General features: G+C 52.9%; 1 protein-coding gene across 4 annotated transcripts in view; it reads right to left on the minus strand.

The window, feature by feature from the left end:
• The window catches only part of LOC126251357 (trifunctional purine biosynthetic protein adenosine-3), a 100,100-nt gene that overhangs the window by 51,014 nt on the left and 31,052 nt on the right, over window positions 1-18,034 (minus strand). For all 4 annotated transcript variants that reach the window (XM_049951731.1, XM_049951730.1, XM_049951732.1 and 1 more), the window contains exon 10: window positions 80-302. In XM_049951731.1, the coding sequence (XP_049807688.1) occupies window positions 80-302 (223 nt within the window). The remainder of the gene's footprint in view (window positions 1-79; window positions 303-18,034) is intronic.

Consider the following 18,034-nt stretch of genomic DNA (forward strand, 5'->3'; position numbering starts at 1 on the left):
AATCCTCATAATTACTGCTACACCATACTGTACAAACGATGAATATTTAAGAAAAAAGATACATTGGTGATGAAATTACCTTTAATTTTGTGCCAACTCCATCAGTACCAGACACAAGAAGAGGATCACTATAACCAGTAGCAGGAACATCAAAAACACCTCCAAATCCTCCAATGGAGCCTAGGACACCAGTCCTGTTGGTTTTTTTTACATACAATTTTATTTGATTTACTAGTGAGTCCCCTGCATTGATATCAACACCACTTTCTTTATATGTGAGGAGACCTTTCTGCAACAATGATCTGTACAGAAAACAAATACCAATTTAGTTGATCTGTTGGCCGAAGTACACATTAAGACAACCACCAATCACTCTCTCTCTCTCTCTCTCTCTCTCTCTCTCTCTCTCTGTGTGTGTGTGTGTGTGTGTGTGTGTGTGTGTGTGTGTGTTTTTGTTTCTGACAATACTTGTGACTGTGAAACAGTCACATGTTTACTGAACACCCCTAATTACATATTTACTGTCCCCCACCATCATTCAAGACAGGCAAATGCTCATCAACACACAATAACAGCACTTCCAGACAAACACATGAGTGATTTTGCTTTTTAGGTGATGAAAGGCATAAATTTCACTAAACAGCTCAGACACTAAGTCATTGACAACAATCAAAATTTGACAATAAGATGTAATTGAATGGATAAGAACTCTTCACACCAAGCAACAGCACAGCACGCACATAAAAGAAGGTTATTATTACGCATGCTTTCAAAGTCAGCGACTCCTTCTACCGACAGAAGGGTTGAAGGGGAAGGAAGAGGAGTCAAGGAAAAGGACTAGAGAGGTCTAGAAAAAGGGGTAGACTTTGGGAAAGGCACCCAGAACTGTGGGTCAGGGGAGACTTACCAGATGGGATGAGAAGGAAAGACTGATTGTTGGGGACTGCACCAAACTATATTTCAAAACCTGAGAGCTTAAAGATGGAAGACGGGGAATATGCAAGACAGAGATTACTGGGCATTGTACATAACAGAGGAAGGGTGGGGAGGGGGGGGGCCGCAAAAATGCGGGTAAAAAATGATAGATATAGAAAACTAAAATGGAGTGAAGAAAGGAGTAATTCCTGTGAAGAAAGGAGTAGTTATTGTGAAGAAATGCTGAGGCAAAAGAAATGAACATAAATTAAGGTCAGATGAATGGCGAAAACCAAGGACATGTAGTAACACTAGCTCCCACTTGCGGAGTTCTGAGAAACTGATATCTGGGCGAAGAATCCAGATGGCGCGTGTGGTGAAACAGCACTGAGGACACAATTGTCACATTGTAGAGCTCTTGTAGAGCTCAGTAACAGGATATTGCATGTTGCCAGTACTCACCCTCTGCCTATGTCCATTCATCCTAACTCATAATTTGGTTGTAGGCATGCCAATGTAGAAGGCTGAATATTGTGTACATAACAGTTGGTATATGATGTGTCGTTTCACATGAGGCTCTACGTTTGATAGTACAGGGCTATTACAAATGATTGGAGCGATTTCATAAATTCACTGTAGCTCCATTCATTGACATATGGTCACAACACACTACAGATACATAGAAAAACTCATAAAGTTTTGTTCGGCTGAAGCCGCACTTCAGGTTTCTGCCGCCAGAGCGCTCGAGAGCGAAGTGAGACAAAATGGTGACAGGAGACGAGAAAGCGTATGTCGTGCTTGAAATGCACTCACATCCGTCAGTCATAACAGTGAAACGACACTTCAGGACGAAGTTCAACAAAGATCCACCAACTTCTAACTCCATTCGGCGATGGTATGCGCAGTTTAAAGCTTCTGGATGCCTCTGTAAGGGGAAATCAACGGGTCGGCCTGCAGTGAGCGAAGAAACGGTTGAACGCGTGCGGGCAAGTTTCACGCGTAGCCTGCGGAAGTCAACGAATAAAGCAAGCAGGGAGCTAAACGTACCACAGCCGATGGTTTGGAAAATCTTACGGAAAAGGCTAAAGCAGAAGCCTTACCGTTTACAATTGCTACAAGCCCTGACACCCGATGACAAAGTCAAACGCTTTGAATTTTCGGCGCGGTTGCAACAGCTCATGGAAGAGGATGTGTTCAGTGCGAAACTTGTTTTCAGTGATGAAGCAACATTTTTGCTTAATGGTGAAGTGAACAGACACAATGTGCGAATCTGGGCGGTAGAGAATTCTCACGCATTCGTGCAGAAAATTCGCAATTCACCAAAAGTTAACGTGTTTTGTGCAATCTCATGGTTTAAAGTTTACGGGCACTTTTTCTTCTGCAAAAAAAAACGTTACAGGACACGTGTATCTGGACATGCTGGAAAATTGGCTCATGCCACAACTGGAGACCGACAGCGCCGACTTCATCTTTCAACAGGATGGTGCTCCACCACACTTCCATCATGATGTTCGGCATTTCTTAAACAGGAGATTGGAAAACTGATGGATCAGTCGTGGTGGAGATCATGAGCAGCAATTCATGTCAGGGCCTCCACACTCTCCCGACTTAAACCCATGCGATTTCTTTCTGTGCGGTTATGTGAAAGATTCAGTGTTTAAACCTCCTCTACCAAGAAACGTGCCAGAACTGCGAGCTCGCATCAACGATGCTTTCGAACTCATTGATGGGGACATGCTGCGCCAAGTGTGGGAGGAACTTGATTATCGGCTTGATGTCTGCCGAATCACTAAAGGGGCACATATCGAACATTTGTGAATGCCTAAAAAACCTTTTTGAGTTTTTGTATGTGTGTGCAAAGCATTGTGAAAATATCTCAAATAATAAAGTTATTGTAGAGCTGTGAAATCGCTTCAGTCATTTGTAATAACCCTGTATATGTATTGCCAGTTACAGGGCTGGTATAGGTGGTGGTGGGAGGCTGCATACGACAAATCTTGCAGTGGGGACAGTCACAGGGGTAGGAGCCATAGGGTAGGGAGATGGGTGCAAAATGAGCATAGGAGCTGACAAGAATATTACGGAGATTGGGAGGGCGACAAAAAGCTGTTCTAGGTGTGGTGAGCAAAATCTCAGACAGAATGGATCTCATTTCAGGGCATGATTTTAGGGTTGGGTTGCTTGGGGGAGGAGACCAAACAGCGAGGTCATCTGTCTCATTAGATTGAGGAAGGATGGGGAAGGAAGTTAGCCGTGCCCTTTCAAAGGAACCATCTGCCTGGAGCGATTCAGGTAAATCACGGAAAACCTAAATCAGGATGGCCGGACACGGGATTGAACCGTCGTTCTCCCGAATGAGAGTCCAGTGTGCTAACCACTGTGCCACCTCGCTCGGTCATGATTTTAGGAAGTCATGGCCCTGTCAGAGTAACTGATTAACACATTACAGACCAGGATAATATTGAGTGACAAGTGGTGTGCTCATAAGTTATTTTTTGGAGGGATCAGCAGTACCAGGATTGGATGTGATGGACTGGAAAATATACTTTTGAACTAGACTGGTGGAGTAATTATGCGCAGTGAAGACTGAGGTGAGAATGGTGGTGTATTTCTGCAAGAGGTCTGCATCCAAACAAATATGTCTGCCTTGAATGTCAAAGCTGTATGGGAGGGAACGTCTGACGTGGGACAGATGGCAACTGTCAGAAAGTAAGTAGTGTTGTTTGATAGTAGGTTTAATGTGAAGTGAAGTGTGTAGCCGGCTTTCGATGAGAATGAGATCAACATCGAGGAAGATGGCATGGGATTTGGAATAGGACTATGTGAATTTCAATTGAGAAAAGGTATTTAGAGATTGCAGGAATTTTAACAGGTCAGTCTCACCACGAGTCCATATGGCAAAGATGTCATCAACATATCTAAACCAAACCAGGGGCCGAAGACTTATGGACTCCGGGAAAGCCCCCTCCAAGTGACCCATGAAAAGTTTGGCATAGGAAGGAGCCATCCTGGTTCCCATGGTCGTACCCCTGATCGCTTTGTATATCTGCCCCTCAAAGATCAAGTCAGTGACAGGTGCTTAAACAAGTGTGGGAACATTGCTAACTTTTGGATGAGTCGTCCCTCCTTCACAGCTATAGAGCACGCGCACGCCCCCCCCCCCCCCCCTCCCACAAACACAAACACACACACATGCATGGCTACAGGATCCCAGCACCCCAGCTGACTACTTTTATGCTGGCTGCTGGAACTGCAGCTCAACTGGGATGAGAAGTTGTGTAGGGAGGAGAGCAGTAGGGGAGAAATGGGAGAAAAGACATGGGGAGTGAAAAATATGGTTGGGCAAGGGTGGCTGGTTCCTGGGACAGAGAGGCAGTGGGCCTACAGGATAGGGTACACTGGTGAGATCATTCTAGCCACAGAGTGGATTGGACACAGTGTACAATGAAGTAGATAGAACAAGTTAAAAGAGTGACTCCATGTAGGAGGCTGTGAATATAGAATGTATGAAACTAGGGGTGCGCAAGAGCAGAAGTGAGTGTGGGTGAGAGTACCAGCCAGAAGATTGAGGCCAAGAGAATTATTGGATCGAAGTATTGTTGTGTTATAAGTTCAGTTCCCAGCTATGTAATTCACAGGAGCTGGTTTCGAATGGAAGGATCCAGATGTCAGAGCTGTGAAGCAGCCACTGAAATCAAACATGTTGCGCTCAGCAGAATGTTCTGTCAATGGGTTGCCAACTCTGCTATTGACCACAGTTTGGCAATGGCCATTTATTCCGCTGGTGGTTATATCCACATAAAAAGATGTGCAGAAGTTATAGCAGAACTGGTATATATTTATGCCCTTCATTGGACCACTCTAGTCCTCTATACAAAGGTTTAAACAAAGAGTTATTATTATTCAGTAACACAAAGCAATTAAAAAAAACAATGATTATACAAAGGATTATTACAATTTAACTAGTATATAAAAGGTTTTTTGCACCATGTCTGCCCAGTATTGTTTCATTCTTTCAGAAACGTTTTTTTCTTTCTTCACTTGACATCACCTTTCCTGTATCTCCTTTATTGATCTTTGTTTGTCATGTGGTTTGTGTGTCTTTCAGTATTTGGGTTTCACTTGTTTGTTTCTTAATGTCATCTACTGTCGCTTGCAGTTATCTTACATTTTCCTTAATCTCTATAAGCCGTTCAGTGTTGCTCTTAATATTCCACAGTTTTTCTATTATTCTCTTACTAATTCTAATTATTAACAATGAAAACAACCAATTATTGACAGAATTATTTAATTGGATAGATAAATAATCTACTCACCAAGCAGTGGCAGACCACACACATAAAAGACGGTTCCAGTTATAATTGGCAAGCCTTTGGAGCCAGTGGCTCCTTCTTCAGACAGAAGGGTTGAGGGGGAAGGAAGAAGGGTGAAGCAAAAGGAGTGTAGAGGTCTAGGAAAAGGGGAAGATGAGAAGGAAAGACTGATTGTTGGGGACTGCACCAGACGAGATTTGAAAACCTAAGAGCTGAAAGGTGGATGACAGGGTAATATTAAGACAGAGAGTACTGTTTAAACATCATGCATGAGTTAATTAGAGTGAAAAGTTAAGTGCATTGTATGTAACAGAGGTGGGAGGAAAGACAGAGTGAAATATAGATGGGAAAGACAATGAAAGATGTAGAAAATTGAAATGGAATTAAGCAAGGAGTAGTTACAGTGAAGAAATGCTGAGACAGAAGAAATTAATGTAAATTAAGGCCAGGTGGGTGGCGAGAACTGTTCTTAACTCCTCTGAAGATTTTTCATTTAGACATCTCATTTCCCACGCCTCATATGTACCTTGTGAACTGTGCATTTTCAGTATTTCAATTGTCTAGCAAAGATGATCAGAGAGGTGAGGTTTTGTTACATCAATTCTACAGTTAATGTAAAAGTGATCTTTCAGCTTGAGGAACCTTGACTTACTCTGGTTGGCCCATCAACTCTGTCTGACAAATTATAACTACACAGAATAGCATTTATGTTTTTACTATCTTTAGTGTACTTTCAGGAATCTATGTTAAAATCACCAGCTAAAACAATACCAATATTCTTGCACTTCTTACATACAATGTCAATCATTTTTTCCATGTTTTGTATGCAGTCATCAACTATGCTACTAGAAGATCCCTACAGCACTATAACACTCAGGGGAACTTTGTTTACCACTAACTTTATTGCTGAAATTTCATGTCATTTCCACTCTAAGTTCTGTGATCAAATCCAGGTTTTGGACCTGTAGCTGGTCTTTACAATATATGGCAGCTTTTATGTTCTAATCTACTGAAATTACGGGACAGAATCTTCTGTCGGTTCTTGGTAGAACAACATTATAATAAATGAAAAGCACCAGTTTGCTTTTGTTCTACAGAGTATAGCTGTTTAAATTAGTCATAGTAATTAAATTATTGGGCAAACCATGTTCTGTAAGAATGATCACACCAACATTCTCCCACTCAGCGCTTGCTTTAATTTTATACATTTGTTGCTTAGGTACTGCATGTTTTGATGTAGCACTTTGAGATCTGTTTTGATTTTTTGTCTTTTCAGCTTTTCTGTGATATATTAGGCTTCGATGCTACAGAAATGTTAACATTTTTCATTTACTATATTGTTTACCCCGCCCATTAGGCTATTTTAGTGTCCATTATTTGTGATTTTGCAGACATCTGATTTCACTTAAAGTTGCAGAGCCTAGCCTATTCAAATGAAAACCATCCCTCCCCAAATCAATTGTGATTTAAAAATTCATTCTGATTGATGAAAATTGCTCCAAGCCTGTTGCGTTGATTTCTCGCACCACTGTTTATTTCGCAGATGTACTTTTCACGTAGCGACCTCCTACTTATGAAGGCCCTAATAATTAATTTAAATGATGACTAAACACTTTTTACTAAATGAATCAAGTTTCTAGCTGCATTGATAAGTTCTTCCTCGCTGCTGTTTCATACAGAATTTGTCCTAACACGGATGATTACTCCTTTGCGATCTCATATGGATTCCACTGCATTTGCTGCCACATCCTTTTTTGATGTCAAAATGTTTTTAATATGTTTACCGAGTTGATTAGTTCTAACTCCGGAAGAACATCGATTTTGCTGTCTAGAACTATTACATTTGTTAACAGAGACTTGCCCATTATCAAATATTTCTTGGGTAACATGATTTCACCATATAGTTTTCTCTCTTCATTATCAACCGTGTTTTTATTTTTATTATACTTCACTGTCTTCCATTTGTATTTCAAAACTGATTTCCCAAGTACTTTATTTGTTGTATCTTCGGTGGATACACAGTCTACCATTCGTTTGTCATCATAAGCACACGAGTTTGGTTCTAGTTTTTAACAAACACACAACTAATTCAGTTACTAGCTTAGCATTTTTTTCTTGAGTGCCAATATTTGGATTTTTAGTGTCGCTATGTTACTCCGCAGTAATTTAAAAACTCTGTCTTTTGAATTCGGTGCACTTCGTAATTCTGCTATTGCTATATGTAAATAGTCACGGTATATTCAAAGGACAGTTGTCGACTATGACTTCAGTGTCATTTCTACACATTTGTCATGTAGTCAAAAATTACAGTTAACACAAGATGCCTTTGGTAAAATGTTTGTTGCATTTCTTACACAACAGACTGCTGACCTTTTGATATGTGCATGAGAGCACTGTGTCGTTGCACTGTTTCCTTGATGCCATTTTCCACTGTGCCAGTACTGCAACTCAGCTGGGTTGAGGGATTGAGATGGGTAGAATATGTGAGAGGAGAAACAGGCAGTGTACATTAGGGAGAATAGGGGAAGGATAGCTGATACTAAGGTGGGAGAGGCAGCAGCAAGTGCATACGGTAAGAATGTGGTGCCAACACAATTTTTGTGTGTGTGTGTGTGTGTGTGTGTGTGTGTGTGTGTGTGTGTGTGTGTGTGTGTGTGTGTGTGTGCGGGCACGAGGGGGAAAGGGAGGGGGGAAAGGGAGGGGGGAACGGGAGGGGGGGAAAGAGAGGGGGAAAGAGAAGGGAAGGGGGAGGGGGTGTGGGGAAAGGGGAGGGGAAGGGAGAGGGAGCGTAGGAGGGGGGCAGAGGAGGAGGTAAGGGGGAGAGGAGAGGGAGAGGGGGTGGTAAGGGGGGAGAGGAGAGGGAGAGGGGGAGGTAGGGAGAGGGGGAGGTAAGGAGAGGGAGGGGAGGGAGAGGGGATGTAAGGAGAGGGAGGGGAGAGGGAGAGGGGAGGTAAGGAGATGAAGGGGAGAGGGGGAGGTAAGGAGAGGGAGCGGAGAGGGGGAGGGGGGAGGGGGGAGGGGAGAGAGAGAGAGGGAGGAGAGATTGGTAGGGTGAGACAGGGGGAGGGGGGAGAGGGGTTAGGGGAAATGGGGAGGGGGAGGGGGTAGGGTGGGGGGAGTGAGAGAGGGGTATGTGCAGGAGAGAGAGTGAGAGAGGGTGGGGGAGTGAGAGAGGGGTGTGTGGTGGAGAGGGATGGGCGTGTGGGAGAGGGAGTTAGGGCGGAGAGGGAGTTAGGGCAGAGAGGGAGTTAGGGCAGAGAGGCAGTTAGGGCGGAGAGGCAGTCAGGGCAGAGAGGCAGTTAGGGCGGAGAGGCAGTCAGGGCGGAGAGGCAGTCAGGGCGGAGAGGCAGGCAGGGCGGAGAGGCAGGCAGGGCGGAGAGGCAGGCAGGGCGGAGAGGCAGGCAGGGCGGAGAGGCAGGCAGGGCGGAGAGGCAGGCAGGGCGGAGAGGCAGGCAGGGCGGAGAGGCAGGCAGGGCGGAGAGGCAGGCAGGGCGGAGAGGCAGGCAGGGCGGAGAGGCAGGCAGGGCGGAGAGGCAGGCAGGGCGGAGAGGCAGGCAGGGCGGAGAGGCAGGCAGGGCGGAGAGGCAGGCAGGGCGGAGAGGCAGGCAGGGCGGAGAGGCAGGCAGGGCGGAGAGGCAGGCAGGGCGGAGAGGCAGGCAGGGCGGAGAGGCAGGCAGGGCGGAGAGGCAGGCAGGGCGGAGAGGCAGGCAGGGCGGAGAGGCAGGCAGGGCGGAGAGGCAGGCAGGGCGGAGAGGCAGGCAGGGCGGAGAGGCAGGCAGGGCGGAGAGGCAGGCAGGGCGGAGAGGCAGGCAGGGCGGAGAGGCAGGCAGGGCGGAGAGGCAGGCAGGGCGGAGAGGCAGGCAGGGCGGAGAGGCAGGCAGGGCGGAGAGGCAGGCAGGGCGGAGAGGCAGGCAGGGCGGAGAGGCAGGCAGGGCGGAGAGGCAGGCAGGGCGGAGAGGCAGGCAGGGCGGAGAGGCAGGCAGGGCGGAGAGGCAGGCAGGGCGGAGAGGCAGGCAGGGCGGAGAGGCAGGCAGGGCGGAGAGGCAGGCAGGGCGGAGAGGCAGGCAGGGCGGAGAGGCAGGCAGGGCGGAGAGGCAGGCAGGGCGGAGAGGCAGGCAGGGCGGAGAGGCAGGCAGGGCGGAGAGGCAGGCAGGGCGGAGAGGCAGGCAGGGCGGAGAGGCAGGCAGGGCGGAGAGGCAGGCAGGGCGGAGAGGCAGGCAGGGCGGAGAGGCAGGCAGGGCGGAGAGGCAGGCAGGGCGGAGAGGCAGGCAGGGCGGAGAGGCAGGCAGGGCGGAGAGGCAGGCAGGGCGGAGAGGCAGGCAGGGCGGAGAGGCAGGCAGGGCGGAGAGGCAGGCAGGGCGGAGAGGCAGGCAGGGCGGAGAGGCAGGCAGGGCGGAGAGGCAGGCAGGGCGGAGAGGCAGGCAGGGCGGAGAGGCAGGCAGGGCGGAGAGGCAGGCAGGGCGGAGAGGCAGGCAGGGCGGAGAGGCAGGCAGGGCGGAGAGGCAGGCAGGGCGGAGAGGCAGGCAGGGCGGAGAGGCAGGCAGGGCGGAGAGGCAGGCAGGGCGGAGAGGCAGGCAGGGCGGAGAGGCAGGCAGGGCGGAGAGGCAGGCAGGGCGGAGAGGCAGGCAGGGCGGAGAGGCAGGCAGGGCGGAGAGGCAGGCAGGGCGGAGAGGCAGGCAGGGCGGAGAGGCAGGCAGGGCGGAGAGGCAGGCAGGGCGGAGAGGCAGGCAGGGCGGAGAGGCAGGCAGGGCGGAGAGGCAGGCAGGGCGGAGAGGCAGGCAGGGCGGAGAGGCAGGCAGGGCGGAGAGGCAGGCAGGGCGGAGAGGCAGGCAGGGCGGAGAGGCAGGCAGGGCGGAGAGGCAGGCAGGGCGGAGAGGCAGGCAGGGCGGAGAGGCAGGCAGGGCGGAGAGGCAGGCAGGGCGGAGAGGCAGGCAGGGCGGAGAGGCAGGCAGGGCGGAGAGGCAGGCAGGGCGGAGAGGCAGGCAGGGCGGAGAGGCAGGCAGGGCGGAGAGGCAGGCAGGGCGGAGAGGCAGGCAGGGCGGAGAGGCAGGCAGGGCGGAGAGGCAGGCAGGGCGGAGAGGCAGGCAGGGCGGAGAGGCAGGCAGGGCGGAGAGGCAGGCAGGGCGGAGAGGCAGGCAGGGCGGAGAGGCAGGCAGGGCGGAGAGGCAGGCAGGGCGGAGAGGCAGGCAGGGCGGAGAGGCAGGCAGGGCGGAGAGGCAGGCAGGGCGGAGAGGCAGGCAGGGCGGAGAGGCAGGCAGGGCGGAGAGGCAGGCAGGGCGGAGAGGCAGGCAGGGCGGAGAGGCAGGCAGGGCGGAGAGGCAGGCAGGGCGGAGAGGCAGGCAGGGCGGAGAGGCAGGCAGGGCGGAGAGGCAGGCAGGGCGGAGAGGCAGGCAGGGCGGAGAGGCAGGCAGGGCGGAGAGGCAGGCAGGGCGGAGAGGCAGGCAGGGCGGAGAGGCAGGCAGGGCGGAGAGGCAGGCAGGGCGGAGAGGCAGGCAGGGCGGAGAGGCAGGCAGGGCGGAGAGGCAGGCAGGGCGGAGAGGCAGGCAGGGCGGAGAGGCAGGCAGGGCGGAGAGGCAGGCAGGGCGGAGAGGCAGGCAGGGCGGAGAGGCAGGCAGGGCGGAGAGGCAGGCAGGGCGGAGAGGCAGGCAGGGCGGAGAGGCAGGCAGGGCGGAGAGGCAGGCAGGGCGGAGAGGCAGGCAGGGCGGAGAGGCAGGCAGGGCGGAGAGGCAGGCAGGGCGGAGAGGCAGGCAGGGCGGAGAGGCAGGCAGGGCGGAGAGGCAGGCAGGGCGGAGAGGCAGGCAGGGCGGAGAGGCAGGCAGGGCGGAGAGGCAGGCAGGGCGGAGAGGCAGGCAGGGCGGAGAGGCAGGCAGGGCGGAGAGGCAGGCAGGGCGGAGAGGCAGGCAGGGCGGAGAGGCAGGCAGGGCGGAGAGGCAGGCAGGGCGGAGAGGCAGGCAGGGCGGAGAGGCAGGCAGGGCGGAGAGGCAGGCAGGGCGGAGAGGCAGGCAGGGCGGAGAGGCAGGCAGGGCGGAGAGGCAGGCAGGGCGGAGAGGCAGGCAGGGCGGAGAGGCAGGCAGGGCGGAGAGGCAGGCAGGGCGGAGAGGCAGGCAGGGCGGAGAGGCAGGCAGGGCGGAGAGGCAGGCAGGGCGGAGAGGCAGGCAGGGCGGAGAGGCAGGCAGGGCGGAGAGGCAGGCAGGGCGGAGAGGCAGGCAGGGCGGAGAGGCAGGCAGGGCGGAGAGGCAGGCAGGGCGGAGAGGCAGGCAGGGCGGAGAGGCAGGCAGGGCGGAGAGGCAGGCAGGGCGGAGAGGCAGGCAGGGCGGAGAGGCAGGCAGGGCGGAGAGGCAGGCAGGGCGGAGAGGCAGGCAGGGCGGAGAGGCAGGCAGGGCGGAGAGGCAGGCAGGGCGGAGAGGCAGGCAGGGCGGAGAGGCAGGCAGGGCGGAGAGGCAGGCAGGGCGGAGAGGCAGGCAGGGCGGAGAGGCAGGCAGGGCGGAGAGGCAGGCAGGGCGGAGAGGCAGGCAGGGCGGAGAGGCAGGCAGGGCGGAGAGGCAGGCAGGGCGGAGAGGCAGGCAGGGCGGAGAGGCAGGCAGGGCGGAGAGGCAGGCAGGGCGGAGAGGCAGGCAGGGCGGAGAGGCAGGCAGGGCGGAGAGGCAGGCAGGGCGGAGAGGCAGGCAGGGCGGAGAGGCAGGCAGGGCGGAGAGGCAGGCAGGGCGGAGAGGCAGGCAGGGCGGAGAGGCAGGCAGGGCGGAGAGGCAGGCAGGGCGGAGAGGCAGGCAGGGCGGAGAGGCAGGCAGGGCGGAGAGGCAGGCAGGGCGGAGAGGCAGGCAGGGCGGAGAGGCAGGCAGGGCGGAGAGGCAGGCAGGGCGGAGAGGCAGGCAGGGCGGAGAGGCAGGCAGGGCGGAGAGGCAGGCAGGGCGGAGAGGGAGGCAGGGCGGAGAGGGAGGCAGGGCGGAGAGGGAGGCAGGGCGGAGAGGGAGTGAGGGCGGAGAGGGAGTGAGGGCGGAGAGGGAGTGAGGGCGGAGAGGGAGTTAGGGCGGAGAGGGAGTTAGGGCGGAGAGGGAGTTAGGGCGGAGAGGGAGTTAGGGCGGAGAGGGAGTTAGGGCGGAGAGGGAGTTAGGGCGGAGAGGGAGTTAGGGCGGAGAGGGAGTTAGGGCGGAGAGGGAGTTAGGGCGGAGAGGGAGTTAGGGCGGAGAGGGAGTTAGGGCGGAGAGGGAGTTAGGGCGGAGAGGGAGTTAGGGCGGAGAGGGAGTTAGGGCGGAGAGGGAGTTAGGGCGGAGAGGGAGTTAGGGCGGAGAGGGAGTTAGGGCGGAGAGGGAGTTAGGGCGGAGAGGGAGTTAGGGCGGAGAGGGAGTTAGGGCGGAGAGGGAGTTAGGGCGGAGAGGGAGTTAGGGCGGAGAGGGAGTTAGGGCGGAGAGGGAGTTAGGGCGGAGAGGGAGTTAGGGCGGAGAGGGAGTTAGGGCGGAGAGGGAGTTAGGGCGGAGAGGGAGTTAGGGCGGAGAGGGAGTTAGGGCGGAGAGGGAGTTAGGGCGGAGAGGGAGTTAGGGCGGAGAGGGAGTTAGGGCGGAGAGGGAGTTAGGGCGGAGAGGGAGTTAGGGCGGAGAGGGAGTTAGGGCGGAGAGGGAGTTAGGGCGGAGAGGGAGTTAGGGCGGAGAGGGAGTTAGGGCGGAGAGGGAGTTAGGGCGGAGAGGGAGTTAGGGCGGAGAGGGAGTTAGGGCGGAGAGGGAGTTAGGGCGGAGAGGGAGTTAGGGCGGAGAGGGAGTTAGGGCGGAGAGGGAGTTAGGGCGGAGAGGGAGTTAGGGCGGAGAGGGAGTTAGGGCGGAGAGGGAGTTAGGGCGGAGAGGGAGTTAGGGCGGAGAGGGAGTTAGGGCGGAGAGGGAGTTAGGGCGGAGAGGGAGTTAGGGCGGAGAGGGAGTTAGGGCGGAGAGGGAGTTAGGGCGGAGAGGGAGTTAGGGCGGAGAGGGAGTTAGGGCGGAGAGGGAGTTAGGGCGGAGAGGGAGTTAGGGCGGAGAGGGAGTTAGGGCGGAGAGGGAGTTAGGGCGGAGAGGGAGTTAGGGCGGAGAGGGAGTTAGGGCGGAGAGGGAGTTAGGGCGGAGAGGGAGTTAGGGCGGAGAGGGAGTTAGGGCGGAGAGGGAGTTAGGGCGGAGAGGGAGTTAGGGCGGAGAGGGAGTTAGGGCGGAGAGGGAGTTAGGGCGGAGAGGGAGTTAGGGCGGAGAGGGAGTTAGGGCGGAGAGGGAGTTAGGGCGGAGAGGGAGTTAGGGCGGAGAGGGAGTTAGGGCGGAGAGGGAGTTAGGGCGGAGAGGGAGTTAGGGCGGAGAGGGAGTTAGGGCGGAGAGGGAGTTAGGGCGGAGAGGGAGTTAGGGCGGAGAGGGAGTTAGGGCGGAGAGGGAGTTAGGGCGGAGAGGGAGGTAGGGAGGAGAGGGAGGTAGGGCGGAGAGGGAGGTAGGGAGGAGAGGGAGGTAGGGAGGAGAGGGAGGTAGGGAAGGAGAGGGAGGTAGGGAGGAGAGGGAGTTACGGAGGAGAGGGAGGAGAGGGAAGAAGGGAGGAGAGGGAGGTAGGGAGGAGAGGGAGGTAGGGAGGAGAGGGAGGTAGGGAGGAGAGGGAGGTAGGGAGGAGAGGGAGGTAGGGAGGAGAGGGAGGTAGGGAGGAGAGGGAGGTAGGGAGGAGAGGGAGGTAGGGAGGAGAGGGAGGTAGGGAGGAGAGTGAGTTATGGAGGAGAGGGAGTTATGGAGGAGAGGGAGTTATGGAGGAGAGGGAGTTATGGAGGAGAGGGAGTTATGGAGGAGAGGGAGTTATGGAGGAGAGGGAGGAAGGGAGGAGAGGGAGGTAGATAGGAGAGGGAGGTAGATAGGAGAGGGAGGTAGATAGGAGAGGGAGGTAGGGAGGAGAGAGAGGTAGGGAGGAGAGAGAGGTAGGGAGGAGAGAGAGGTAGGGAGGAGAGAGAGGTAGGGAGGAGAGAGAGGTAGGGAGGAGAGAGAGGTAGGGAGGAGAGAGAGGTAGGGAGGAGAGAGAGGTAGGGAGGAGAGAGAGGTAGGGAGGAGAGAGAGGTAGGGAGGAGAGAGAGGTAGGGAGGAGAGAGAGGTAGGGAGGAGAGAGAGGTAGGGAGGAGAGAGAGGTAGGGAGGAGAGAGAGGCAGGGAGGAGAGAGAGGCAGGGAGGAGAGAGAGGCAGGGAGGAGAGAGAGGCAGGGAGGAGAGAGAGGCAGGGAGGAGAGAGAGGCAGGGAGGAGAGAGAGGCAGGGAGGAGAGAGAGGTAGGGAGGAGAGAGAGGTAGGGAGGAGAGAGAGGTAGGGAGGAGAGAGAGGTAGGGAGGAGAGAGAGGTAGGGAGGAGAGAGAGGTAGGGAGGAGAGAGAGGTAGGGAGGAGAGAGAGGTAGGGAGGAGAGAGAGGTAGGGAGGAGAGAGAGGTAGGGAGGAGAGAGAGGCAGGGAGGAGAGAGAGGCAGGGAGGAGAGAGAGGCAGGGAGGAGAGAGAGGCAGGGAGGAGAGAGAGGTAGGGAGGAGAGAGAGGCAGGGAGGAGAGAGAGGCAGGGAGGAGAGAGAGGCAGGGAGGAGAGAGAGGCAGGGAGGAGAGAGAGGCAGGGAGGAGAGAGAGGCAGGGAGGAGAGAGAGGTAGGGAGGAGAGAGAGGTAGGGAGGAGAGAGAGGTAGGGAGGAGAGAGAGATAGGGAGGAGAGAGAGGTAGGGAGGAGAGAGAGGTAGGGAGGAGAGAGAGGTAGGGAGGAGAGAGAGGTAGGGAGGAGAGAGAGGTAGGGAGGAGAGAGAGGTAGGGAGGAGAGAGAGGTAGGGAGGAGAGAGAGGTAGGGAGGAGAGAGAGGTAGGGAGGAGAGAGAGGTAGGGAGGAGAGAGAGGCAGGGAGGAGAGAGAGGCAGGGAGGAGAGAGAGGTAGGGAGGAGAGAGAGGTAGGGAGGAGAGGGAGGTAGGGAGGAGAGAGAGGTAGGGAGGAGAGAGAGGTAGGGAGGAGAGAGAGATAGGGAGGAGAGAGAGGTAGGGAGGAGAGAGAGGTAGGGAGGAGAGAGAGGTAGGGAGGAGAGAGAGGTAGGGAGGAGAGAGAGGTAGGGAGGAGAGAGAGGTAGGGAGGAGAGAGAGGTAGGGAGGAGAGAGAGGTAGGGAGGAGAGAGAGGTAGGGAGGTGGGAGGGGTAGGGAGGTGGGATGGGTAGGGAGGTGGGAGGGGTAGGGAGGTGGGAGGGGTAGGGAGGTGGGAGGGGGAGGGTTGGGAGGTGGAGAGAGATGGAGGATGGGAGGGGGAGAGAGAGAGGGAGGGTGGGTGGGAGAGAGAGAGGGAGGGTGGGAGGGGGGAGAGAGGGAGGGGGGAGTGACGGAAGGTGGGAGGGAGGGAGGGGAGGGAGGGGGCAGGAGAGGGGAGGGGCAGAGAGGGAGTGGTGGGGAAGAGAAGGGGAGGGGAGGGGAGTCGGGGGAGAGTGAGAGATGGGGGAGAGAGAGGGGGGAGGGGGGTGTACATACATACATACACACACACACACACACACACACACACACACACACACACACACACACACACACACACACTTGCATGTGCATGTACGTGCTATACAAGGTGTCCCAGTGGGATATAACAGAAAAATCTAGTAAATATGGGTTCTAAAATGCGTACCTTAACAGCTATGAGCACTTGTACATCACTGCTACTGTGAAACCTCTCTCTTCAAATGAAGAAGTGGTCATAGCTCTTAAGGTATGCATTTTAGAGTCCTTGTTTACTACACTCTTTTGCTTCAAATGATTGTTCTTATCATGTCCCTGAATACTCATCCTCAGACACCCTGTACAGCTAGGAAGAAGGAATAGTACAAACGTTCTTAATGTTGTTTACATGCCTTTCGTTCACTCAATTACTTGATGAGCTATTACCTTCACTCCTTCCATTATTTATATTCCACCAAAGACTTTCTGCTACTGCTCGGATTTAGCCATTTCTGGTTCTCTCCTCTTTTCTTATCACCTGATTTATTTTTGCTCAAGGACACAATTGTTGCTTGACGCAGGATCTCTTTAAATATTATGTTGCTGTTTTTGAAATAATGCTGATCTTCATTTTCTGTTCTTGAATGTAATATCTGTTTCCAAACATGATTCTTATTTGCAGTCTCCCGTAAACCTGCTTTTACACATACATGATATTATCAGGAATAGAAAGAAGTCTGGAAAGTCTCATAATTGGATTTCAAAGTTGTATAGTATAGAAAACATTATAAATATAGTACGAAATGCAGTGACTCTGCTACTGACAGTTAAAAGTTAACTCTTGGCTGCAGTATTTTAAATTTGGGATACAGTGTTCACTTATTTCAAGTTTTTTGTATTGTACTGGTTCTATTTTTTGTTCTCTAAGTGAGCCTATGTTTCACCTGTTGTATTTGTATTATCAAATTAATTAACAATAAATGAAAATATAACTTTTGCTAAGGGTAAAATGGATGTTCCACTTGTGGACATCAAGGCCATTACAGCCTGCAGACTGTAAAATGCATAATTTTATGAATTTATTTACATCCCTCATCCACTGAATATAATCAACTGTCACAGAGAAGGAAACAAGAGAAAAGAGAAGCTGTGGTACTGTCATGCTGGGAACTGTACAGTAAATCACGTACAGTAAATCAAATCCTATGGGCAAATATTTAGGCAATATAAGATATGTGATAAAAAATAAAAAGGAAGAAAAGAAGTGCATATTCTAAAGCAGCAAGTCATCTGGAACACTGAATCTATTGGACTTGTCAGGTGCACTAGCAAGCAATTTGTGACAATGGATTGTTAGTCGTTATCATGAGCACACGAAAAGCTGTCATATTTAGCAGATGTATGAAATGTTTGTCAAGCCTGACAATGAAAAAAATACTTTTATGAGAACAACAAATGTGGGATATTGTTGAGAATTTGGGAGGAAAGGAAGAGTAGTTTATTTCTAACATCTCATTTGCCATAAAATCATTAGAGGGAAGCAGCAAAGCAACTGGACAAGGATTTGGAGGAAGACAAGGTTTGCTGCAGGAACCATTTTCATAACTACCAGAAGCAATTTAAGGAAATCACAGAAAAAGAAATGTTTCTGGATGGATAGGGATTTGTACAGAATAAAACAGTCCAATGTTTAACCACAGCACCACCTCAATGAGTGGAGAAAAAAAAAACTGCAGGATCATTTCAGCTTCTTACCTGTGTACACAGACACGATGGTCAGACCCATACACAGAGATATGGATGGCTCAGACATTCAAATAGCGTAAATACAAGTTGATCAAGATGATGATCTATATTAGTGTTCAGCCACCATAGTAAATTTGTGTACCTACCAAATACATTGACTTAGTGTGATAGTCACTTTTCTAATACCCCACCACTCCAGGGTTATGGAAAACACTAGTGAGAGTGGTGACAATATTATTTGTGTGGCAAATAGTTCAGCTTTCAGCTGCAGTGACTCCAAGTGTTGCAGTTAACACAGCTGTTATTTTGCTTTTCTGGACCTGGGATTTGGTTTGGGATTCTGAGTGATTTTGTGTTATTGTGTAAGACTATTCTGCCCTGTCTATTAGTGCTGATTTAAGCTCATGTTACTTGCAGTCATAACATACACTCTATACTTTGGTTTGGCCATCAGCTTGGCATTAATCTCAATTTACACATGCAATATGGTTCATGGCAGTGCACTGCTTAGTTTGTATCCAGCAGCAACACAAAAACTTTAAAAAATGACTCATCTGAGTTAACACAGACCTGCAGTTGTTTCTTCCTCAGTTCAAAAAAGTTCTCCATATTACTGCTCATGAGGCAGCACAGCAGCTCAACCATTCT

This window comes from Schistocerca nitens, chromosome 4 (genome assembly GCF_023898315.1).
Source record: "Schistocerca nitens isolate TAMUIC-IGC-003100 chromosome 4, iqSchNite1.1, whole genome shotgun sequence".
NCBI lineage: Eukaryota > Metazoa > Arthropoda > Insecta > Orthoptera > Acrididae > Schistocerca > Schistocerca nitens.